This window comes from Protopterus annectens, chromosome 7.part0, assembly GCF_019279795.1.
Source record: "Protopterus annectens isolate FY-2018-M chromosome 7.part0, PAN1.0, whole genome shotgun sequence".
Taxonomy (NCBI): domain Eukaryota; kingdom Metazoa; phylum Chordata; order Ceratodontiformes; family Protopteridae; genus Protopterus; species Protopterus annectens.
The window spans coordinates 164,646,064-164,673,255 of NC_056739.1; the positions used below are offsets into that span (position 1 = coordinate 164,646,064).

General features: G+C 39.9%; 1 protein-coding gene across 1 annotated transcript in view; it reads right to left on the reverse strand.

Annotated features, from left to right (window-relative positions):
* Positions 1 to 27,192, reverse strand: part of STK38 (serine/threonine kinase 38) — a 1,097,533-nt gene that overhangs the window by 726,510 nt on the left and 343,831 nt on the right. The window contains exon 5 of the mRNA XM_044076623.1: positions 7,220 to 7,303. Coding sequence (XP_043932558.1) covers positions 7,220 to 7,303 — 84 coding nt within the window. The remainder of the gene's footprint in view (positions 1 to 7,219; positions 7,304 to 27,192) is intronic.

Genomic DNA, 27,192 nt, shown 5'->3' on the forward strand with positions numbered 1-27,192 from the left:
TCTGGTAAAGAGCTAGACTAATAAGCTAGTAAAAGTGCAAGAGAGGACAGAACTAATAGATCTAAGGGAAAAATTGAAGAGCACATTTTGGCACAGCTCAGACGCTTACAAACAGTCCTGGATACAGCAAGTCTGAATCTGGCTATACTAACTACAGGAAAGGCGGGAAACAAGCGCAAATGCAGGCTTTTAAACGAGAAAGTTGAAATAGATGGAAAAAAAAAACTGCCCAAATGGCCAATAAACTACAATTTCTGGGCAAGAAACCACTCCTCTTGTGGTAGATAGGCTACCTAGTGCTTACCACTCCCACTGACAAGCTAGAAGGCTTTCCTCCAACACAGAAAGGTTTGGAGGGCTCAGAAGCTTACAAGCAGTCCTGGATACAGCAAATCTGTATCTGGACTAGACTAGTTACAGGAAAGGCAGGAAACGAGCTTAAATTTTTTTTTTTTTTTTTATGAAAGGCAGCTAAAATTGCACTAAAAACAATTCAAGTGCAGTGCAAGCTAGCACACTTGAGTGTGCAATATTAGAGTAAATACAGTTTAAACAAATGCAATTTATTCAAACTGTATTCCAAACTTAATTCAGTTATTGTTTTATTTAACTATGAAAAGTTAAAAAGTTCCAAAAATTAACTTAGCAGCTGAGAAGCACACTCAGTCAGAACACAAGGAGATTATTTTAGTAAAGTGGAAAGGGAGAAAGCAGGAACAGAAGATAATTCAAGATTAAGAACCTAAGTGGTTGGCCTTCTCAAATGTTCTCTCTGTATTAGGTAGAATGAGCTAATGACACTAGGCTGGGAGGAGTGTCCCTGATCAAATTTACAGTATGGGTGGGCAACTGCAAAGTCACCACATATAAGAACAAGACACCAATAGGGCGGGCGGGTGAGAAACTATTACAGCTACTAGCTGTAGCCACTAAATGAAAGTTTTAAACAGATAAAGGAGCAAGGAGACTCTAGAGAATGCTTTTAACTGCAAACACATCAGTTATACGATACCCAACTAGAACACAGAAACCTCACAGATAGAGCACTCACAAACAGAAAATACAACTCTCAGTATGAAAAAGCAGTTTAAGTAATTCAGTAAAAATGCAATTAGAGTAATGAAAAATACAGTTAAAACAGTATAAAACAGTACATAAATGCAGTGAAACAGTAAAAAAATGCTTTATAACAGTGCAAAATGTAGTAGATTTAGCACAATAACGTTAAAGTGCAATTCAATGAAATAAATGTAAGAAATAAGCAGAGAACTGAAAATGTGCTTCTCTGTGGGTTCCTCGCAAGTGCTTCCCATAATTGGGCATTATGGGGATACGCAGGTATGCATCTTTGATGTCCAAGGTGGCCAGAAATGCTTGGGGCATTAACAGTGGGAATAGAATCTGGAGTGTAAGCTTGAGGAAAGTGGGTACTTGAAGAAAAAGGTTGAGGTGGGATAGATCCAGGATGGGTCTCCATGGGTCATCTTTTCTTGGACCAAAAAAAGCCTGGAGTAAAAGCCCCTTCCCTCTTCTGATGGACAGACTGGCTCAAGAGTCCCTTGTGAGAGGAGGCTGTCCAAGACTGTTTGGAATAGGGGTAGCTGGTCCTTTGGTGGCTGAAGGATGCCTCTTTAAGGAAGGGGGGGATGATCCAAGTCATGAAATCAGCCTTTTCTAGGATGGATAAGACCCAGTTGTCTGAGGTAATGCTTTTCCAGACTGGAAGACAGTAACAGCCTCTGGGGAAAAGGGTAGTGTGCATCTGGAGGGGTTGGATGAGAAGGCAGGTAGTCACAGACTACCTACTTTGTCCTGAAAAGCAGCTTTTGGGGTTGTAGTCTGAGCAGGCCTGGAAGGGGTCTGCCGTTTCCTGGAGCTCTTCTTACCCTAGTATGAGGAGTAGGAGCAGAATGTTTGCTAATGAAATGTAGCTTAGTAGGGTAATTCCTGTGGAATTTAAGGATTGCTAACACAAACGCTTCAAATCCTGTAACTATTTCCTCTTTTGTTGAAGGGTTTTGAAAAGCTCTGCCACTTTGGCCACAAATAGGGCAGTATTGTCCAGAGGGGTATCTAGGAGTTTAGCCCTGATATCATCGGGTAGGGGTTGTAGCCCCAAGCCAAGAGTACCTTCTGAGCACTGAGGCAGAGGTTGCAGATCTGGCAGAGGCCTCTGCAGCATCATAACTGCATCTGATTGAGTATCTAGTTAACTGAGAGGACAGGGAGAGGAGATTAGAAATTTCGGACTTTGTAGGTGAATCTGAGAGATCAGCCAAGAGTTTTGAAACCTGAGACAAAGGGGCTTGGGCATACTTAAGACATGCAAGTCTGGTAGTTGATAACCCAAAAGGCCAAGGTAGCAGAGGTGTATACCTTTTTTCCTCAAAGCGAACCACAGTTTTGCTGTCTTTGTCAGCTGGGAGGACAGAGGTTGAGGGCAATAGCCTGGAAGGTTTGTCAGCAAAGACAAAAACAGTATCAGGGTCTGGCAACAGGACATTTTATCAGAAATGTATCCCCTTCTGGAACCATATAAAATCTGTCAGGCTATCTAGGGGAAGAGGATTGGGACTCAGGATTTGTACAGGCTACACTGAAGGCATCTAAGAAGGCTGGAAGCACATGTGGGATGGCAGATAGTGAAGGGGTATCCATTTGTAAAAGCTCACAACACCTCTTCTGGACTTCTGACATCTCAGTAGAGCCCCACTTGAAAAATTCTCATCAGAGAGATGGTTTCACCAAAAGTAAGGTTCTCTCCAGGGGAATCTGCTTCAGTCAAGTCCTCTGGGGAGGCATAACTTAAAGTGGAGGGCATTTGGGAAACATAAGACAGAGAATCCTCAGGAAAGGAATCTTCAGCTTCATTCGGGAGAGGACCTGAACTCTGAGGATTAGGCCTTACAACAGGGGGGAACAGCCAAAGGGGAAGCAGACATGGAAGACCTGAGGGCCATGATGTCATTGAATAGACTTGGAGAAAACTTGCCAATCAGGCAAGCTTTCGAATGGTGGAGATGCATGGTTAGCTTTTGCTTTGTTTTTAAAGAAGGAACAGGCCTAGAGGGAGAAGGGCTTAGCTTCAGGCGGTTCATTAACGGCAGAAGGAACAGTCTGGACATCTGTAACGAGCAGAGGTTCCCCTCATACTCAGTACCAAACGTCTGCATAACCTCCATGGACATGCATATAGTCCTTAGTTCTGTGGCCTCCTGAACAGTGCCCACTGTACCAGTGTTGGCTGAGACTATATGTTCGTCCAGGCATACGTCAGCCACATGGGGAATGACTGGAGGAGGTACAGCAATAGGCTGAGGCACGGTAACTTTGGCCTTCTTTTTCGGAGGCTCAATGGTCTGACTGAATGGCCCTTCCACAGCAACAGCTAAATGTTGAAGTCTCTGGTTTTCTAAATAGATATTAAGCGCGTGTAGATGGCTGAGAAAGGTCTTTGGAACAAAGGCCTGACAAACTGCGCAGGATTTATAGCTGTGGTTGGGCCCGAGGCATAACAAAAGCACAGTTCATGGGTATCCTTATGGGGAATCTGACGTCTGCACCTACACTTTCCTTTCCTGGATGACATAAACCTGGGCAGGTATGCAGTGACACTAAGAGCAAGAAAAAAGGCCCCAATGGGGTACTTATCTTAACTTGCAGAATCAGACAGCAGAATTGGCAGGACGAGCTGATGTTCGATTGATGGCAGAGAAGTTCTGAGGAAGGTACATGCAGACGTCACTTTTATGGCCAACGCACCCTACAGCCAACGTCAGACGTCCCACTTACCTTGCAGTGACTAAAGCTTTTGTATACTGGCCTGACGTTCGGGTTGCTAGGTGGAGGCTAACCCAAAGGTTATGAATACTGCAACATGAGAATAGAAGGACATCCACCTGTACATGCTTTCAGGACAAGTTTGAAAACCACTGTACCACATTTAATTTTTGTTGCCTCAGTTAATTTTGCTTAAAAGCAGTCAATCAATGCAATTCTTTCTTTGTAACAATGCATTATTGTAATTTTGTATGTACTGAATATCATTTCATGGTTGTGTATACTTCCAGCTGTAGAACCACTTCAATGCACATCACAGTTGCTACTGCAATTTTAAGTATTTTGTTCCGCTCCTGCTGCGGAAACGGTCTGTGTCACGGCTGAAAAGGATCTGGGGACCAGTCTACTTATCTAGTTATTAAACTGATATAAATAAATTACGCTTAAAAAAACCCATACAGTATACAGTTTCAAACCAAATTATATCCTGCTTAAGGACACCACTACATAACTCTCATGCAAGTCCACAGGTTAACAGTTACAGAAAATGCTAACTACCTCCTCCTTACACTTATTTACAAAAATCTAAATATTACTAGCCCACTGCTCTATACAACACTTTCAGTTTAACCTACTCCATAACCTTTGTCCTCAGGGTACCAATACTCATAACCTACAAAAGGGCCCCCTCTTCCCACATCACATCATCTCTGCTTCCTCCTGGGCCCAAAACTCTAAGACATTTTACAGGCAAATATAAGGAACTGCTTTCCCAATTAACAGAAAGGGCAACTAAAAACGGTTTCAGCAAGAGCTACCATGTGACAATACTTAACCTTTATACATATTACATGCAAATCCACACCTTCTCCGTTAACCGCAATCAAACTCTAAATTTAAAATGGTTCATATTAAAGTCATTTACTTGGTAAACTCAAGGAGCCAAACAGCACATTTTGTGAACAATGCAGAAACTGTTAATTTGCACATAATTTTGCTTCTTTTGATAATTAAGTGGTCCGTGTGTACTTAAATGGGCAATTTGTACATATTTCAGAAATATCTCATTTGCAAAGTAATATCTTTAATTAAATTAGCCTGACTAAATACCTCACTCTGGGTGACATACTCTCTGATCAGACTTACTTCACTGTGAGACTACCTGATCTCTCATTCAACTGTACATCCTACATCTATTGTACTGCCAACTGTTATTTTCAAAGTATAATCCTTTGTATCACTATTACTATTAGTGCTGTAAAAGAATTGTGTTTTCTTATAGCTAGAAGCAGCCTACCAATACTTTAATGAACACTCAATAGATGCCCTGGACAAAATGAGTTTCAATTCTTTTTGTCCAATGACCGTCAGGATAGCCTACATATTCCCCATGACTCTGTAAAAGATAGAGCAGGTTATTGGAAAATGAATGGGGTGGCAGGCCTCATTAACAATGCTACTCTCCTAGCAGTAGCTGAAATGGGCACTTTGGGATCAGCTCAATGCCCTAAGTCAACAAACTTCACAAAAATAAGCCCAACATCCGTACCAATGAAGACACTGTTTCAGTTTCATATCCCTGTTTTTGGGTTCAGTAAACATTAAGTGCCAGCTTCAAATGTAAAAGAAGGTAGAGAAAACCAAAGCATAAAATGGGCAAACATTTTTCTTCAATGATTCTGCACTTTTCTAGACAATTTTTTTTGCTCTTTCTGTATTTGCATGTTCTTTCATGTATTTTTCATCGGCTTCCTATCCAGCAACCCCCCCCCCCTCCAATCAGTAAAGATGCTAAAGCTTTCGGCCCTTTCTACTTCTGAGGCCTGTTTAACTCTGATGCAGTGGCCGTAATGTTGTACATTACGCTCAAAGTCCTAACAAAATTGAGATGGAGAATAATTTTTTTTCTGGGCTACATACCTATCACATTTGTGCCCATCATCTCATTTAGCTGCCATCAGTAAACACTTGAGAATACAATGAGAAAAGATAAAATTGATTTAGAATAAAACTGAAAACTTGTGACCTCAGAATTCAAAGAATTTTTCAAAGAAAAATAGGTATTATGCAGAAGAAATATCTGCTGCAAAGGAATATATGCAGCACTCAATGTAAAAAGAACTGAAAAGAATGTGGAATAGGATATATAAAGGAGCTTTGCACCTATTTCAGTAGAAGCCCAGGAAATGACCCATGCAGGGGAAGACTACTGCATTTACAAATTCTGGTAGGGGAATGTGCATGAAAAAGCTGAAAAACAAAATTTTGTGACTTGTAGTTGTAGAGGCCCTTGCCAAAGGAGATGCAATTCAAACATGGGTAGTAAATGTCAAAAATTATGGCAACAGCAACACTTAAGAACGGATAACAGTTAAATTGTTCAATGATATAAAAAAGTTAAAAGTGGAGATGTAGGAAACTGGAGAATAGAGAGCACAGAAAAAAGATAGGCAATGATTATAATTCACATCACATACTAAACAATCGCCATGAAGACGTGATTTCACCACACAGAGTAACACTAGAATCTACCAATAAACTACAAAGAAAAAGCAGAGGAAATATAGTACATTACAGAGACAGAAGATCTACACACTAGAAAAGAACAGAATAGTTGTATGAGCTATATGAGTGAATATCCAATAACGGAGTACGACAACAGGAAGAATCAACAGGCAGAATATGGATAATGGAGACCACAAATGTGTCTACACTGAATAAGAAGCATAAAATAAGCAGTTCTAAAAGCAGTAGTGCCAGATAAGTATCCAGGCTTGCTGCGTTATCAAAATGTGAGAAAAAGTACAGAAAGAATACAATGCTATACTTCAAAGCATGGACACAATTCACCAGAAGAAAAAAATGGTTAATTTGGCCTTTACAGAAAGTGCTGATAAAATGTATTTCATTCACTGTAATGACTTCTGAATGCCCCATCTACTATAGGGTCAGAAATTGGAAAGACAACATAAGTCAAAGGAGGGTTAACAAAATGCCAGAGGACTTGTAGGCCCCATCCACGACAGTCAGAGACTGGAGGTGCAACTGACAGCTAAGCCAATGGCAAGAACTCGCAGGCAAATTATAACAGGGTAAGAGAAAGAAAAACTGTATTAAAATACATTAAACCACCCCGCTGACACTAGCTTCCAGAGAGGAACATGTTTGAAAAGCTGGGTTCTTCAAAGAAGGGACATTGGAAGGGGTACACAGGGGAATAAGCAAGTGCCTCAGGCACTGTTGGAAAGTAAGAGAAGACCGTTAGTAATCAAAAATGAATAGGCACAGTATGATCACACTGAAAACAAATGACGTTTGGGAAAACAGGACATCTGGCACACTAGTCTACTAATGGCAGCTGCATGTTTTGTATGCAAATACAATACTTGACGTAAAACACAGTCCATGTCAAAAAGTCAAAAACAGCACACTTGACTACCTGTTCCTTCTCCAGCATATCAAATTTACGCAGGATTTTCATTGCATATACATGACCCGTGTCTTTCTTCTGAACAAGTCGTACCTTTAAAAACAAAAAACAGATGATAGGTCAAATGTGGCATAATTCTATATTGCATTCCATTAGCATCCCTTACCTTCTTAAAAATGTTTTCATTGGTACTGCACAATCACATAAGTTACTTTTTCAATAGTCTATTCTAGCAAAAGGTTTTACTAAGCTAAACTGCCAAGTATAACTGAATTCACTGACAGCTCAAAAGTTAGTCACATGTACAGAAGTGACACGATTTTCTTTTCCTTACGTTAACTGTTGTTGTGATAGAGTCCTAGCTTTTTAAAAAACAGAACTAGGCCTAAAAGCTTGCTTCGTTTTTTTTTTTTTTTTATTTGAATTGACTTACTCATTTATTTGTACTAACTTTTCTATGCATTTTCAGAACAAAGGCTACAACTACATGATTTTCTTCTTTTGCTTGTGCTCAACTGGTCTCAATCACTACAGAGGGGGCAGCATTACTTCTGTTGAACACTAACTAGGATACAAGGAAGATTAAACTTCTGCACCATACTTCTAAACACAGTTTGCCCTGTATGCAAGCAGACTGGCTCAAAGAACCCAATCTCCATCTATTAGCAGATAAACACTTGTAAACCAGATTAGATGTGAATGCTTTGGAGCATGTACAGGCAACTAATGTGTTTTTACAGATTTTTATGGCTCACTATTTTTTGCATGACAATGAAGTCACAGCTAGGTGCTGAAGACACTGCCCTACACAAATGACCTGTGGTTATTGTCATGACTTCACTGCACTCACTATAAGCTTCGTCATACTCGTATAAGTCATACACCGCAGGAAAATGTCTCCAATCCTTATTCTAAAGAAATGGTATGATGACTAGGGACAGTGTTTACTAATGAAGCTTTGTCTGGAATAGAGTTCACTGCTATTATTCAAACCCATTTAATCAGAACATTATGGCATTACTAATATGAGACAGCAGAACCTGTGGTTTATGTTCATTTACCCCAAGGTTGAACAATCTCAAATTTAGTATATTTATAGTCCAACGACCCTAAACACATGAATAATATTAGAGGGGAACACATCAGTCAAAAGAAACAATCCAGAAGATGTATTGATGGTCAGGCAGATGCTCTTGAATAAAAAGTTACTGGACTTTACTAACCTAAAGATGAGGCACTCAGTTAACACATTAACTATCCCCATTTCTGAACATTTTTTGGGGAAAAACTCTGCCCGTGACTAATACCAACCTGTTGACTAGACAGTGACACTTCTGTTTGGTGAATCTTCCCCAGGAAGTGGGGCAGAGTTACTTACTGTACGGAAGCAATGCAAGCAGTGTCAAAGAGCCCTACACCTTACAATTGCTTTCTCTTATACCACAAACTTAAAGGTCTGTGGCTAGGATCTGACATTCTGAACAGTTATCCTTATTCCTAATCAAAAGCAAAGGTCAGGACCACAGACTCAGACCTTAAAAATGAACTTAACTTCCCACCCAAACATCACAAAATGTCATCTTGTTACAATCACATAATGTTACTTCTGATGCTAGCTTTCAAAAAGAAAAATGAACACAAAGCTGGCTGTGTTTCAGTAAGGATGGCACATAGTCTACAAAGGCTCACTGCTAAGCTGTTTGTCGTCTATAACTCCCCACCCACCCTTTTTACAAAATTCTGATTGCACTAGCCTAACCAATCTACTCAGAAAATGTAAATGCACAACTTCATTAACAGTTTTGTCTTAGAACTAGTAGCCTAATCTTGCAAAACTCAAAGCTGCTTCTACTAAAACAAATACATGAAAAGTTACACACAGGAAAAATCATGGCAAGTAAGAAATACTCAAACCCAATCTACCCATTACTTGCTCCTGAAGAAAAGCAGTCACTGCAAATGCAGCTGTAGTTTATCCATCCATCCACAATCCCTCTTTCCACATTTCTGCACACGGGGTTGGGGCGTCACTTCAATAGTGACAATCTATATCCATTATGTCCTCCTACTAATCTGGAAAGTTTATGCTTAATGTGTCCAGGAATTTGTTACTTAATCTACCACCTTTTGTATCTGATAGTTCAACAAAACTACATGCACTTACATTGCCACCAAATTATTCATCGGTTTTTAAATCATGCCATTTGTTCCTGTGCAGTTCATAGGTGTGTACTAGGCTAATGGCCCTGGGGCTGGGGCCTTTACAAGCCTAGCCATAGGATTACGCTGGCATCATGTCACCAGACCTTAGTTCCCAGTGCCTCTGTCGAGTAGAGCCACTGAGTTATCCCCGGGTTGAATTTTCTATTTCCCATCCACTCATCAGGATTTCTCTTGAAGAGGGTCAGTGAGGTGCTCTGCTTGACATGTATGGGAAAGTCTATTTCACAGCATAGGCAATCTCTAGGTTACGAACCTGTCCCTCCAGTATGTTCTGTTGATTGTGGTAATGAGGTTGATTGTAGCATTTCTAACAGAGCTGGGTCAGACATGGCTTTGTAAATCAAGCAGAGATTGCCTCTAAGTAGGCGATATGAGACAGAGAATAGTTGGGAGTTTTTTTGAGTCTGTCCCTATAGACCAAGTGTTTAAGGCCCAGGATCCTCTTGGTGAGGTACTTTTGCAGCCTCTCTATAGACCAAGTGTTTAAGGCCCAGGATCCTCTTGGTGAGGTACTTTTGCAGCCTCTCTAGTTGTTGCAGGTGTCTAGTGAGGTACATGTCAAATGAGGCATTGCACTCGATGATTGGCCTAATGAGGGAAGAACAGAGGGAGACTAAGAACTCTTTCTTCCTGAATGCAAAACCCTTAGTAATGAGAAGTGCCACCCAGGACGTTCTGACCACAGTGGCAATGTGGTGATCAAAAAAGAAGAAAAGAAGTTGCTGTCAACCTGTGTTCCCAGATCTCTTATAATGCCTTCTGTGTTCAGTGGACTACCATCAATGTGGTAATTCATGGGAACCTGTTTTTTCCCAAAGGGGATAACGACACATTTTTTGGCATTGAGCTCAAGGCCATGGTTCTGACACCAGTTGCTGGTCTCAGTAAGGCCATTATGTAAGATGTCAACATCACTTGGGGAGTTAATAGCTCCCAACTTGCAATCATCTGCAAACTTTGTCAGCCAGAGTCCCTTCATGTTGGGAAAACACAGCAACGTGAAGAACACAAACCAAGTAACCAGTTTATTATTATTTATCTGATAATATTTATTTTTTATTAATACTCTTAGATAATCTATTATATTTATTTTTCATATATAAATCTATTAACTATATACTTATATTATATTATAAATTCAAAAAATGTATTGTTTTATTGTGATGAATATTTATTCAAAAATGAAATTTTCATGAGATCACTTTAAAAATGTGCATATGCTTTTCTCCTTTTGGAATTAATTAGTTAATTGATTAATTGATTGTTTAATCATTTAATACAAAACTGCCATTGAGTAGCAGTAAGTTGTGATCCTTGAAGGCGAATTGCCGAGGTACCAGGTCGCTTACAATAAAGGAGAGTTGCTGGAATAAGTACTGGCTGTTTGGTGTGTTGTCACTTGGTTTGTGTTCTTCACGTTGCTGTGTTTTCTCAAAGAATTTGGGTCCAAGCCGTACTTTTTTCTAGTGACATATATATTTTGAATTATTTATCTTGTATACTGGAATTGTTCTGCTTTCATCAATGTCACGTAATGAGAGCTCCGAACGGAGCTCTGCATCAGATGCCCTTTTGTTTTTGGATATGGTGGTGGAGCGTGAAAAAAGGTACACAAATATAGATCCCTGGAACTTGGGAGGAAACTCAGATGCGGATGGTCGTTTTGCTTTGTTAAATAAGTTAATGGCTAAGGAAGTTGCACTTTATTTTGACACCAGACTGTTGGAAAAATATCTAAGTCTTAACACTACCCCTAGAGGGTTACGCGTTGATAAGTTACCAGCTGCACCGTGTTCGGATGATGAGTCCGAGCTGCTAGAAGAGTGGAAACAAGTTTCTCTTTCTTGTACTATAGGTTGGCTCCGTATATTAATCAAACGCAACAAAAAATCTCATGATAAGCTTAAAAATGAGATTTCAGTGCTGCAGAATGAACTTGTAGCTGAATTAAATTACAGAGTGCAAATGGTTGACATCAATGACAGGATGAATAAACTGGAGGCTGACATAGTACAAAGAAAACGTGGAAAATTAGTTCGGGACTTAAAAGACTATGAAACAGGTATTATCTTTAGTTGGCAGCGTGAACCTGTGCGTAATCGTTCTAGGGGGAGGAGCTGGACTAGGAGTTCGAAGCAGAGAGACTTTTCAGCGTCTTCCTTTTCTTCAACGGAACAGAATGCTGCTGCCAAAAATGTTTCCTTTGCCAGAACTGTTGCATCCAATCGAGCTTCTAACAGGGATGTTTCGGAAGCTCCTAATGAGGCTTCCAACTCAAGTTCTATGGACAATGTGAACTTTTAAAACGATCACTACAACAAGGGGCGTAATGGGAGAAATGGCCGAAAGGGGCGAAATCGCTTCAAATGAAGGTTTGCTAAGAACAGTTTCTAACAGAACTTGTCATAACGTATTTCCTTTGGAATGCATTAATTTGTCTGATTTGTGTTTAAATAATGATATGCTTAGTGTTTTGTGTAAAGGGAGCAAATTTGTTCCAACGATCTTCCCGTCATTTGCTGACATTTATTTAGAAGTTAAAACGTTCATTCGCAAACTCTTATTGAGAGTATATTTCAAAAAGTTTGCTAGTGTGAATGTTAATGAAAATGTTCAAAATGAAGTTCATAATGAATCATTGAATGATGTTGATTTAGATGAAAGTTTAATGAATTTATATGTGTATAACTATGAATATGATGAATGCAATTTTTCTTCTGAAGAATGTGAAGATAGTTTAACTTGTCCTAATACCAACACATTTTCTAATGTGAATTACCTGACAGGGTATGGCAAGTTAATGATGCCAAGATTTAATTTTACACCAGTAATTTCTGTACCAGCCATTTCAATTTTCCAAAAAGTGCTTCTTAAAGAAACAGAATCATCGTTTAGGGAATTTCGTAAAGAGAAAAAACATTTTAATTTGAATAAAGATGAATGGCAGGCTTTAAAAAATCTTAAAGATCTAAAAGATGAGTATATATTTAAATGTGCCAACAAAGGGGGTAATTGGGTTATTTTGAACAGACATGACTACTGTAGGATGGTGTATAGATTGCTTTCCAATTGTGAAGAATACGATAAACTTGATGGTGATCCCCTAAAATCTTACAATGAAAGATTGTTATCTTTATTGGAAAGGGGTGAACGACTAGGATTTTTTTTGCAAACAGATGTTAAAAAGATGTATACTAAAGACCCTACTACACCAATATTATATGCACTGCCCAAAGTCCATAAAGACTTAGCTGAGCCCCCTGGTAGGCCCATTGTATCAGGGATAGGCTCATTTTTGGAGAATGTTAATGTCTTTTTGGACTTTCAGTTAAAAGTTTATCTTAATAGGGTTAGTGCTCACATTAGTAACACTCAAGACCTGATTGATGAAGTGTCTAAAATTTGTTGGAATAGTGATTACTATTGGGTGACCATCGATGTCAAGTCTTTACATACAAATATTAATATTAGGTGGGGACTTGAGGCCATTCATAACATGTTAGGTGAAGGTCCTAGGACTAGCTTTTTGATCACACTATTGGAATTCTGTTTAACTCGCAACTACTTTATGTTTAATAATGAGTATTTTTTACAAATTAAGGGGACAGCAATGGGAGCTGCTTATGCTCCCACATATGCTGTTATATATATGGATTCTTTTGAAAAAAAGTTAATCTACCCCACGGATTTTTTCAAACAGAAAGTAATCTTATATAAACGTTATATTGATTATTTAATTTTCATATGTAAGGGGGACATGTTTGATTTTTGCGACTTTTTTGAATCTCTGAACAACAATGAACATAATTTGTCATTTTCCTATGAGATGAATAGAAATGAAATCAATTTTTTGGATTTGACTTTATTTGAAAGCAATAATGTTGTTGAGTTCAGACCTTTCAGAAAGAGCATGTCATGTTTTTGCATGCTACCAGCATGCATCCTCCTCACTTGTTGAAGGCTTTACCTTATGGGGAATTCAAAAGAATATATTCACACACTAGTATGGAGTCTGAGTTAGATCGTGAGTTAAATGAGGTTTATTTGAGACTAATGGAAAGAGGGTATGAAAAAAAGCAGTTGTTATATAGTATGAATAATGTTATGAACAAGAATAAAAATTTCAAAAAATTTAAAATGGATGGTTTAGATCCAATAATAAAAAAAGAAAGAGATGTGGAAAAAATATTCTTCGTGACCAAGTATACTACTTTTTCGGCAAAAATTTGTTTCTCTAATCAAGAGATTTTGGTACTTGATCTGTGAGGATGAATGTGTAGGAGAGCTTTTTCCATATCATATAACATTTTCATATAAAAAAGGAAAAAACTTGAGAGATATTAAACAATAATTGTTTACTCAAAAAAACCTTTCATACTACTAGTGTTGGAACATTCAGATGTGGCTCTTGTAGTTTATGTGATAGAGTAGTTAATGTCAGGTCCATTAATATTAACCATACCCCCAGGCACTACTTTAACTGCAAATCTACTGGTGTTGTTTATGCACTTACCTGTAGTTGCAGTAATATTTGGTATATTGGACAAACGAAAAGAATGGTTAGAGTTAGAATCTTAGAACACTTAAGGGACATTCGGAATTTTAATCCATCTAGTCCCGTTGCCAAACATTTTTCTGAAGTTCATGAGGGGAAGTCCGATAGTTTAAAATATGGGGTTTTGGGTAAACCTTTCATTTGTAAGGGTAATAACATTTCTGACAGTTTGTTAGAGTTGGAAACTAGGATGATTTTGAAGTTCAATACCTTGAAACCTTTTGGTTTGAATTTAGAATTGGGTATTTGATGAAATTTAACCAGTTTATTATTATTTATCTGATAATATTTATTTTTTATTAATACTCTTAGATAATCTATTATATTTATTTTTCATATAAATCTATTAACTATATACTTATATTATAAATTCAAAAAATGTATTGTTTTATTGTGATGAATATTTATTCAAAAATGAAATTTTCATGAGATCACTTTAAAAATGTGCATATGCTTTTCTCCTTTTGGAATTAATTAGTTAATTGATTGATTGTTTAATCATTTAATATAAAACTGCCATTGAGTAGCAGTAAGTTGTGATCCTTGAAGGCGAATTGCCGAGGTACCAGGTCGCTTACAATAAAGGAGAGTTGCTGGAATAAGTACTGGCTGTTTGGTGTGTTGTCCCTTCATGTTGGCTTGGACTTCACAGAAGTAGATACCAAAAAAGGAGAGGACCCAGGACCGAACCCTGTTGGACTACACTCATGATTAGTCAGGCAGTCTGAGTCAGCTACTGTGGGTAATATCTGTGAGCCAATTTGCAACCCACCTAGTGATATAGGGGTTGATGCCTAGCTTAGTGAGTTTTTCTAGGATTCCTGAGTGGGGAATGGTATCAAAGGCCTTGGCCAGATCAAGGTAGGCTACATGAACCACCTTGCCTTCACCTACAGCTCTGGTGTCTAACTCAAAGTAGTAGACCACACTGAGCAGGCATGATCTATCCTTCACAAAACCAAACTGTGGGACCCAGAGTTTGGAGATTCCCTATATACTTGTTTATTAGGTCCATGATGATGTGTTCCATAGCTTTGCATATCAGACTCATCAGGCTAATGGGGCGATATCCATTATCTATAGTCGCTCCTCCTTTGTGGAGAGGGATGACTGTAGCAGTGCACCATTCGGTAGGGGGCAAAGCCTGAGGTGAGGCTGTGAACAGGACACACAGGTGAGGTGCCAGTTCACTCTGTAGTTCATGTAGAACACAGCCAGGGATATTGTCAGGTCCCATAGAAGCTGTATACCTGACCTTGGACAGTGCTGTTTTAACCTGTGCTGCAGTAACACTGGGTGCCTCACAATCTACTGGTATTGTGATTGGTCCTTTGGGGGGGAGGGTAAAGTTGGCACTGTATCTGTCTGCCAGTATATTGGCAAAATTTGTTGGTTAGTATAGGAGGTACCATTGTGCAGTAGCTCAGAGCAAATCTGGGTATTATTGTGGAGATTCTTTACATAACTACAGAAGGCCTTGTAGCTGTTTTTACTATGTGCTGCAATTCTGTTTTCATAGCTAACTTTAGAGGATTTGATGAGGGATCTCAACTTTTTGCTGAGGCTGATAAGGGAGTTTTTCCAGTCTTGGGGCTTCATCATATTCTGCATCAGTTTCCTCCTTCTGTTGCAGAGTTTGTTTATGGCAGGGGACCACCAGACTGGCTTCCTTTTTTTGGAGGAGAGCACCTTGGTTCTAATGGGTATGGCGACATCCATGCATTTGTGTGTGCTCGTACAGTGCACTGGTGTATGATTCGGCAGTCATGCAACTATTCTCCATATGCGAAGGGTGCAGTGAAGTTAGCCACCTCTGTTTTTAGGAGACCAAAGTTAGCTTTGGAGAAGTTTTTCATGGTGGTTACCTTTTGGGGGGGGGGGGGTGTCGATTTCCAAGGGGATTAGTTTGTGGTCAGATATAACCAGGGAAGAGCAGACTACTGGTGTAGAGCAATGGTCGCCCATGTTAGTAATGACCAGGTCAAGGATGCTGCTACCTCTAGTGAGGGCAAGAATGAGCTGGTCCAGGGCATTGGAATTAATGAACTCCAGGAAACTGTGGACAAGCGTATTGGTACACGAGTAGTTTTCCCAGTTAATGGAGGGGCAGTTGAAGTCACCTAGAATGAGAGTATTAGGTTGGACCCAAATATTCTCCATGGTGCTTAGGAACGTGGAGTGTGAGTCTTGGGACATGGTTGGGGACCTATAGCGAGCTACAACCTGAATTGCTGTCTTACCCAAGGTTAGCTGCACCTGAAGCATCTCTGATGCATTATGTTGGGCTACCAGTCTGGAGGTGTGCTCATCCTTTATGAATATGGAAACATTACCGCCTTTGGAGCTTCGGTCCAAGTTCTGGGGCCGAAACGTGTTGAAAGAGTTATAGCCTAGTAGTGTACGTTTGCTTTCTGCTGCCTTGAACCAGGTCTCCGTTACAGCACAAATGTCAATGTTCTCCATTTTAAGGAGTGCTTCGAGTGAGTGCATTTTGAGATTTAAACTTCTAGCACTGAGCAGCATGACCCTCACACTGCATCTGTTTGTAGCTGTTACAGTGGTAATTTGGTATTTGGAACACCACCTAATAAAGGCACTACAGGGGTGGCAAGAGCCTTGGCCAGTATCTAGAAGCCCAGGGGTGACAGATACAGGCCATCTCTGGCAAAGCATCAAGGTCTGTCAATCATGTCATCCCAGGCAGACAGATACTGGATCCCCTTAGAATAATACCAGAAACTTAAACCAATTGTTGAAACCAACCTTTTTCTGCTTGTACTGTGGTATCATTCTGGGTGATGGTAAGATGCTGCTCAGAGTTAGGGTCACACCCGCCTGGGCTACATAATTCGATAGCTCCTCCTTGTCATTTTCATGTAGTCCAGGGAGGTACGTCTCAGGTCATTCACACCCACATGTACAATGACTGAGTCATATCTGTACCTGTTGTTGAGGGACTTGAGTGCGTGCGTTATGTGGTGGATCCTGGCACCTGACATGCAGCTGTTATTCTCCTTGGTTCTTTCTGAAAAACTGTGCTCTCCTAGGTGGTACAAATTTAAAATGCATGAAAGGTTCCATCATGCCTCTCCCAACATGTACATCAATCTACAGACTTTTTTTTTTCTACAAAGATGAAAGTACCCTGAATTTCTCATGTCACTTGTAGGGCAGATCCCATTTCATTTTAACACCTTTCCTTCAACAGCCTCAACACTGTACTGAAAGAGGCTCAAAAACTGCATCTAGTCCTCAACACAAAACTCCTACCAAATATCCCTTTATAGAGAGAACTCTGTCTGTAATGGCGACAGCCATTATGAACTTCAACTTTTTCCTGCTAGCTTCTCATACTGATTTTCCACATCCAAGTAATTAGGAGTAAATAACTGAAATCTTTCCATCTTTGTTGTTGAAAATATCCTGACACTCTTCCCTGTGATTTTCCTCCTTCATAATGGAAGCACAAGAAGAAATGTACTTCTTTCCTTTACCTCAAGATTTAGCATTAACCAGGCAAAATCTGCCCATTTCCCAGACACTAAAAGACACCACTATATGCACTGATGGCACAGCATCATAAAGACTGCTGTAAATTATACAATGCAATCCATGTAATGAATAAAACACAAAATGGAAAAGCAGGTTATTCCAAAATAATCACATGGAATGACAAATAATTTCAGCATAGTGCCTTCCAGCAGGGACATGGGCTCTCTTAACAAACCTCTGAAATTCCAAACAGCTATCTTTATTCTTGTTTTCTTTGAGCAGGAAAGACCTCCTGGTTTCTTCTGGTGTACTTCTTAAGGCTTCTCTCTACTCTGGAGCCTCTTCACCCATTACCTTTGCTTCAAGCACAAACTCCCTTGCCAGCACGAGCCCTTTTTCAACTGACTGACTTCAGCTCTCCATTTTATACACTACTGATTGGCTTCATTAACCAACAGACCTTTAGGAATGTGTGAAAACTTACTTTTAATACAGCAAGGTTCCTATTTTTGGACTAACTATACTTAAAACAGTTTAACTTACAAAAATTGACTGCTGCAGTTTTATATGCAATATTTAGTCATACTTGCTTCATTGTGACCTACTAGTCAAAAAGAACAATCAAACACTACACTGATGCCCCTTATCCCCACACACATAGCTTGAAACTCTTGGTTATAGGCCTAATGGATGCCTATTCAGGCCATCTGTCCTGGGTGGGTTGAGCCTGGTCTGTGCTACACTGTGAATCCGAATGATTGTAAGTAAAGTGCTGACCTAAACAGCTTTGTGCGTGTGTGTTGTTGACAATTTAACCACGTCAGATAGGAATGGCCTGTCACAAAAGTAAACTCCCAGCAAGGAGGCAACAGTTTCATGATCCCATGCATTCCCTCTCAACATTGCAAAACTTGTTTTTTTTGCCTTACTTACCTTAAGACTTCGAAAACATATACGCGGTTTCTTCCTATCAAAGGGCCTGACAGCACTGCCTCTATGCTGATTTTTTTTTTTTTTAATATTTACTTTTACATCTCACTGCCTGTTGGCTGTCAAGCCCCTCCTGGCTAATCAGCCCATTAATTCATTATCCCTAAGCTGAGGGTCAACCAACAGGGGCTGTCATTCAGATAACCATCACACGTGGTACAAGTCTGCAAGCTGTACTGTTCCCTCCAAATGCATGGCTAGCAAAGAGGGGCATAGAGTGGGCTGTCTGCGCTGGTATTCTTCACTTCCACAAGGAACAATTGTCAACAAGTAGCCATGCCATCCACCTCAAGCACAGAAAGTGGTTTCCTAGTATCCACCAAAGAATTCACACCTTCCTATGTGAACCCCAGAGTGCTCATAACTTTCCCCACCCCCGGGAGAAGCGAGTAGGCCACACTGCCTTCATTCCTCTCCCTTTCTGCCAAGCTCCTCCAGTCCCAAGGCCACTGTTCAAACCACTGTCACCTAGGTCATAGTCAGGGTTCTCCACCACGGAATTAAGAGTAACTTCAAGGCCCACATCTGATGCCAAGTATAAATTTTAAAAGGCTTGCTAAAATCAGAAAATATTAACTCAGGTTATAAACACAGTATTTTGTTTACCTCTTTAAAGGCACAGTCTGCCTCTAGTGACCACTTCACTTTAAGGGGAAATCCCCTCTTTTGTCAGAGCTGTAACTGCATGCTACAGATGCAAAATGGAGTGCAAGCTTTTGATAGTACCCAGATAACCCAAAGAATGACCTTCACTTTATTCTTACTGCATGGAATAGCTTTTCTTTCTGCGACCTAACAATTCCCCTACCCATTTCATATGCTCACATTTACCAGTGTCATCCCTAACATGCCCTTGAAGTTAACATAATGGGTAAGATGTCTCCCTTACAAACAAGGTATATGGGTTGATTCTTTTCTTTGTAAAGCATGGCTAGACTTATAAAGGCCCCTGAGGTCATTAGACTAGCAACTGCCTACAAACCAATTAACAAGCTAGGTTTGTCTCAGGGAGTCTAGTACATCCTTTACCTTAACAAGATGAAGTAGCAGAGATGCAGCTCTAAAGGTGTTCCATGGTAATGCTTCTTTTGGCAGGCCCTCCCAAATTACTGCTGCATATAAGATCCAGTTAGTGAATTCAGCTTGTACCCTTCAGCCTGCAATGTTATCAATGCACTGGCTAACAGCATCCTCCCATTAACAGTTAGGCTTGTTTGCCTCAGGAAGTCTAATACAGCCTTTACTTAAGCAAGGTAACATTCATCTCCTGCCCTTTAGCCTGCAAGCTTATCACTGTGCTGGATAACACATAGATGAAAAGTCTCAGTCCTCAAGAGTGCATCACAACATCTGCGTAAACAGCATCAAGTCTGAGTGCTCTGAAAATAGAGCAAGGGAACAAGTGTTGCTGAAAGTCTTTTCCCCGGCTTAAGCTGACAGACTTGCTATTATTTGTGTGTTACGTCTAGTGGGGTCAAGAATCATGCCATCTCCAACCTTTCAATTATTTCATCAACCCTAGATATTTGATAGCTGCCAAAAATTTAACTGCTGGTCGGTTTCTTGTAATCATTCATCAGGCTCTGGGACCAACACTATGGGACTGTCCACTTAATTTTTATGCATTATTATGCTCTTTTTGCACAACCACTCTCAATTCTGACTTTCTGCAAGGTTTTAAGTCAACATTTTTCCCTGGAATGATCACAATATGGAGCTGAATCAGATTTGTTCTACCAAGAAGCTCTGAAAGCATTTTGTTGTTTCTTAAACCTTATCAATTGCTACTGTGAAACAAACCACATGCAATCTAACAGCACTGCAGACATAGAGATCGTTTTTCTTGACCAGAACTACAATTTGCTGCCATTAAGCAAGCTGCAGAGGTCTGCACTTCTTTTCACAGTTTCAGGACGGTGATATGGTGCATCTGCTTTGACCTCTTTTCTTAGTGCTTCTAACCCTATAGTTCACATCATTTAATTTTTCTGTTTTGAACAGTATCTGACACACGGCCAAAATTGTGTTTTCTGACATTGGGACTACAATTTACACCTACTTTCTAGCTTTGAATTCCCCAGTTCCAGAGTTTCTATTACATACACCCCTGTTGTGCAGCCTGGGCTTTTCTCCATGTTTCCTAAGATGTCCATTACTGCACACGATATATATATATATATATTTTTTTTTTCCATAATAAATCTTTATTGTTATATTATTTTCAAACACAAATAAGAACAAAAATAACATATATTCACAAATCAAGCATTAACTAATAATCACTAATAACCACACTCTATATACAATATTTACAAGAATGCTTCCGTGTAATACAGTTAAATATAAAAAAGCATAAAAATAAATGCAAGTAATAGACAGTTGATTACTAAATTCTCTCCACACACAAATAATTATTAATATTTCCAAGTTGAAAATACTATGCTAGTATAATATTAAAAACCTGTTCCCAAATTTTTGGATTATTAACATTTTTATTTTGTGGGTTTAATAGTAATTTATGAGCTAATATATGTTTTGTCGCTAGAACTCTAAAGTTCTGCCATGAAGTTTTAGATGGGTCTAACCAATTTGAAGCTATATAAAGCTTCATTAATAGAAAAATATTAATATATATAATAATTTGTGATTTGCACTCGATATTTTTTAATTTTTTTTTCAAGATTCTCTGTCAATATCTAACAGTACACAAGGATGTCTGCTAAATAACAACTCAGACTAAGCCCAGTCAAGACCTGTAGTACTTCTCTAATGAAAAATAGAAGGCATGGTATTAACTGATCCCAGTTTTTCCTCATCTACCTCTAACTTTTCTCAGCATGAAGTATAATGCTCAATTAAAATGCATCACTAACCCATATGACTGAGGACAGTACAATAAGTTTTTAAATACTTGACCTTAAAGTGCTGGCATAGTTGTTGCATTATTCTGGACATAAATAGATTCCTCAATCTTTAAGTATTGCCTCAGGTATCTATTCCAGAAAAATAATAAAACTATCTGCCTAATTATAATTATAAGCTTAGCATTAGTTTAATGTACGTAGTTGGAGTTTAAAATTACCAAAATGCATTGAAACTGATTTCTGAAGTTTACAAAAGATCAACAATGCCCAGAGCAATACATTCAAAATGGTAACTATGACACACATTGGAATTAAAGGATTTTTAAAGCCTGGGTGAAGGGCTTTCTTGAAGCACTAAAGGCATCCAGCACAGAAGTTCTCAACCTCTCATTATTCCTTGCCATTGAAATATCGCTAGGATCCATGCTTTAGTGTTGTCCATTTCTAGGTGCACTTGTAATACATGACTATGTGGTATTCTCATCACTAAGTTTCTGAATGCTTTGGGCACCAATAATAGATATCTGACATACTTCTTCCTCTATAACCTTACTCACTTTGTACAATAAATAATTTCATAGCTCACAATAAGACAGTAAATGGGAACACTGAGTAGAGGAAGAAAACAAAAAGTATCAACTCCCCTACTGCGCAGTTTTAAAATTTATCTGGCTTACCCGAAGCTTAGCCAAATTTGGAGTGTTCCCAGGCTCAGTCTCTTGTGAAAAAGCAACAACCACAAAGTCCACCAAAAGATTTAATAAAAAAGCTTCAAATCTCTGACGTCTCGGCCAAAGCCTTCAAGGAGTCTCTTGTGAAGTAGAGGGTGCTGATGTCTCACTTTGTACTGCCAACTTCGCAGCATACAGAGACAAAGCTCTGACTATGACATATGTGATTCAAGTTCACTCAGCTACTTTGGTGCATGAAAAAGCTGGCTGGGGAGGATAGTAATAAGCAGCTGTTGCAACCTCATCCATTCTGGAGAGACAGATGTATCTCTTGCTTGCCACATTGATGATAATTAGCATGAACACTTAAGCCGAGTTCTAACTCAGCCAAACCCATGCTTCCACAGTGCATTCACACTGTGCAGCTGATGAAAACTGACATGTAGAGGCAAGCTTTTCCTGTACAGTCCACAACTACAGACTCATAGGAGATGTCGGGTGGGGGGGGGGGTAGGTCAGCACACCCAGGACAAGCAAGCTGGCCATTTGCCTGCTACCAAACTCTTGCTGGAGAATGGAGGGCCGATTTGATTTCCTGGACAGGAATGAATGGGCTGTAGGGTTCTCACCTAACTTGGAACACCTGACTCCCAATTAATGGGCCAGCTAAGTTTGAAGAAGGACAGAAAATCCTTAGTGTCGTGTTATTTCTACTTGCATTTCCCTACTATCTTTTCCTTTACAAACCTAACCTGCCGCACTCACTTTCTTCTTTTTAGTATTCCCATGCTTTCTTTCACCAAAATATTTTCTGTTCAAGGTTATCTTGTATTTTAGTGGACAATACTCTCTACTTTGCCTCTCTTTCTTTAGGATAGTCTCCTAAGTGTGAGTGGCCAGCCCCTCTCAATTTCTTCTTCTATAAGTCCCTCTCCCTTAATCTCTGTGTGAGTGAACACCACCTTATGAATTTCTTTGTTTCTCTCTCTGCAGAGGGCATTGCAAAATAAAGTGCATCTGTAGCGCTTTTTTCCCTTATTTACAAATATGTGTTGCCTGCATCTTCCCTTATTTGAGTTTTTGGTCTTACACTGACAGAAACTGGTTTAGAACTCTGACCAGGTACAGTTTTTTTTTTCTTTTACTGCAATAGTGATTTTTTTTTAATTTATTTATTAAGTTTTGATTTCACAGTACTCAACCGCTGTTGAGAATTCTCCATTTCTGAGGCTTTCCTTTTTAAACAAAGTTTAGGCTTCTGACTTAGGTAATGCATTTTCCATACTTTCTAACTTCATCCCCTTGGAATACATTCCTTCAGAAAGTGATTCCTTCTCTCCAGTTCTACTTGTCATTTCTGTTCCATGCTCTGGAACACTGAGATTGCAATATCAGCCCCTTCCCTTTTACTAGTTTTACCTCTAAAGGTTGCTGTGCTTTAAGTATATACTAGAATATCTCTTTAAATGGTGTAGTTTCTTCTTTCTATATCTTTAACCAAATGTTATACCTTCATTCCTTTCTAACCTATTCCTTGATTTTTTGCTAGGAGTCGTATACTCAAGTGTATGTCTGGTGCTTGTTCACTCCAATTTTTCAGGTTAGGTAGAGGTGCACTTGTAGGTTTATCTGCATGCTTGTTCCTCTCTACACTGATAAGGTAGTCTATTCAAAATAACAACATTCTTCCTATAGCCATCACAAATTAAAGTGGAGTATTTTTCTCTTTACTACCATTTAACCTGTTATAGTGGAACTACAGCCAAAAGGCTGAACTATCTTTTCAAAAAAGTTTGCATTTAAATTTTAATAATTTGATTCTGTTTCCTATTGCCAAGAATATAGACTACTTCAAAAACTTTTTAGAGAGTATCTTCTTTTTACAAACATACTGTACCTATTTAAGTGTGGCCAAAGTACCTGAAGCTAGTATTCCTGCAGCTCCCTGTCATCGCTTAGGAAACTACACAATTATCTTTGCTGTAGCTCAACAGCAGATGGCTGGACTCTCTTATTCTAGAAAACAATCACATTCCACAAGTACAGCATCATTAGTTTCATGCTTTTCATTCGGTACAGATTTCACACGTATAACAGCTATTTCTAGTAGAATAACTATGTGACAAGTTTTCTCACTTTTAAAGCAGAGTAGGACTACAGTTTATATTCTCTCTCTTACTAGACTGCGACAAATGCTTAGTTTGCCATTGGCACAAAGCAACTTTTAGTTTCACTACATAACAACCTCCATACTACAACAAACTTTTTAGTATCCTCCCAGTTTGGGACAGACACTTGTATAGCAAAGAAGCCCTTTTAAATGCATGGCTAAGATTTCTATCATTTATAGGTTCATAGGTAGGTACTAGGCTATCGGCCCAAGGGCTTATGTAAGCCTAGCCAACAAGGTTCCATGGCTTACGCCACCCAAGAAAGTTACTTTCCAGTGCCACTGTCGAGCAGAGACAACCCAGCCACTGGGGATGCACACGCCAGTGCATTTCTTTGTGCCGGTCCCAAGCCTGGATAAATGGGGAGGGTTGCGTCAGGAAAGGCATCCGGCGTAAAAATTCTGCCACATAACTTATGGCAAGAAAATTTCATATTTCCATACAGGATCAGTCGAGGCCCGGGTTAACAACGACCGCCACCAGTACTGTTAGCCAACAGGGTGCTGGAGGAAATTGGGCTACTGCTGGCCGAAGGAGAAGAGGAGGGCGAAGGCATGCCCGAAGGCAGGAAGAGAGGAGGAAGGCTAGGAGTGTAGCAGTGAGGGTAGGAACTTTGAATGTTGGCAGTATGACTGGTATAGGAAGAGAGCTAGCTGATATGATGGAGAGAAGGAAGGTTGATATATTGTGCGTGTAAGAGATCAGATGGAAGGGAAGTAAGGCCAGGTGTTTAGGAAACTGGTTCAAATTGTTCTACCATGGTGTGGATGGCAGGAGAAATGGGGTAGGGGTTATACTAAAGGAACAATATGCCAAGAGCGTTTTAGACGTGAAGAGAGTGTCTGACAGAGTGATGTTTATGAAGCTCGAAAATGATGGTGTAATGATGAATGTTGTTAGTGCATATACTCCACAAGTTGGGTGTGCGATGGATGAGAAAGAGAAATTTTGGAGCGAGTTGGATGAAGTTGTGGTGAGTGTACCCAAGGGTGAGAGACTAGTGATTGGAGCGGACTTTAATGGGCATGTTGGTGAAGTGAACAGAGGGGATGAGGAAGTGATGGGTAGGTATGGTGTTAAGGAGAGGAATGCAGAAGGTCAGATGATTGTGGATTTTGCGAAAAGGATGGACATGGCTGTGGTGAATAAATATTTTAAGAATAGGGAGGAGCATAGGGTGACATACAAGAGTGGAGGAAGATGCACACAGGTGGATTATATCCTATGTAGGAGGGCCAGTCTGAAGGAGATTGGAGACTGTAAAGTGGTGGCAGGGGAAAGTGTAGCTAAGCAGCATAGAATGGTGGTCTGTAGGATGATGTTGGTGATCAAGAAGAGGAGGAGTGTGAAAGCAGTGCCAACGATTAAATGGTGGAAGTTAAAAAAGGGTGATTGTGAAGTGGAGTTTAGGGAAAAGTTAAGACAGGCACTGGGAGGCAGTGGAGAGTTACCGAATAGCTGGATAACTACAGCAAAACTAGTAAGGGAGACAGCTAGAAAGGTTCTTGGTGTGACATCTGGACAGAGGAGGGAGGACAAGGAGATCTGGTGGTGGAATGAGGAAGTACAGGAGAGTATACAGAGGAAGAGGCTGGCGAAGAAGAAGTGGGACTTGTCAAAGAGATGAAGAAAGTAGACAGGAGTATAAGGAGATGAGGCGCATGGCAAAGAGAGAGGTGGCGAAAGCTAAGGATAAGGCATATGGAGAGTTGTATGAGAGATTGGACATTAAAGAGGGAGAAAAGGACCTGTACCGATTGGCTAGACAGAGGGACAGAGCTGGGAAAGATGTGCAGCAAGTAAGGGTGATAAAGGATAGTGAGGGAAAGGTACTCACAAGAGAGGAGAGTATGTTGAGTACATGGAAAGAGTATTTTGAGAGGCTGATGAATGAAAAGAATGAGAGAGAGAGAAGGTTGGATGATGTGGGGATAGTGAATCAGGAAGTGAAACAGATTAGCAAGGAGGAAGTAAGGACAGCTATGAAGAGGATGAAGAATGGAAAGGCTGTTGGCCCAGATGACATCCCAATGGAAGCATGGAGGTGCTTAGGAGAAATGGCAGTGGAATTTTTAACTAGATTGTTGAATGAAATTTTGAAAAGTCAGAGGATGCCTGAGGAGTGGAGAAAAAGTGTTTTGGTACCGATGTTTAAGAATAAGTGTGATGTGCAGAGCTGCAGTAACTACAGAGGGATAAAATTGATCAGTCACAGCTTGAAGTTATGGGAGAGAGTAGTAGAAGCTAGGTTAAGAAGGGAGGTGATGATTAGTGATCAGCAGTATGGTTTCATGCCAGGAAAGAGCACTACAGATGCAATGTTTGCTCTGACAGTGTTATTGGAGAAATACAGAGAAGGTCAGAAGGAGTTTTATTGTGTCTTTGTAGACTTGGAGAAAGCGTATGACAGGGTGCCTAGAGAAGAGTTGTGGTATTGTATGAGGAAGTCGGGAGTGGCAGAGAAGTATGGAAGAGTGGTACAGGATATGTACGAGGGTAGTGTGACAGTGGTGACGACTGCAGTAGGAGTGACAGATCCGTTTAAGGTGGAGGTGGGATTACATCAAGGATCAGCACAGAGTCCTTTCTTATTTGCAGTGGTGATGGACAAGTTGACAGATGAGCTCAGACAGGAGGCCCCATGAACTATGATGTTTGCAGATGACATTGTGATCTGTAGTGAGAGTAGGAATCAGGTTGAGGAGACTCTGGATAGGTGGAGATATGCTCTAGAGAGCAGAGGAATGAAGGTCAGCAGGGCTAAGACAGAATACATGTGTGTAAATGAGAGGGAGGGTAGAGGAATGGTGAGGATGCAGGGAGTAGAGTTGGTAAAAGTGGACGAGTTTAAGTACTTGGGATCAACAGTTTAGAGTAATGGTGAATGTGGGAGAGAGGTGAAGAAGAGAGTACAGGCAGGGTGGAATGGGTGGAGAAGAGTGTCAGGAGTGATTTGTGACAGGCGGGTACCAGTAAGAGTGAAAGGGAAGGTCTACAAGACAGTAGTGAGACCAGC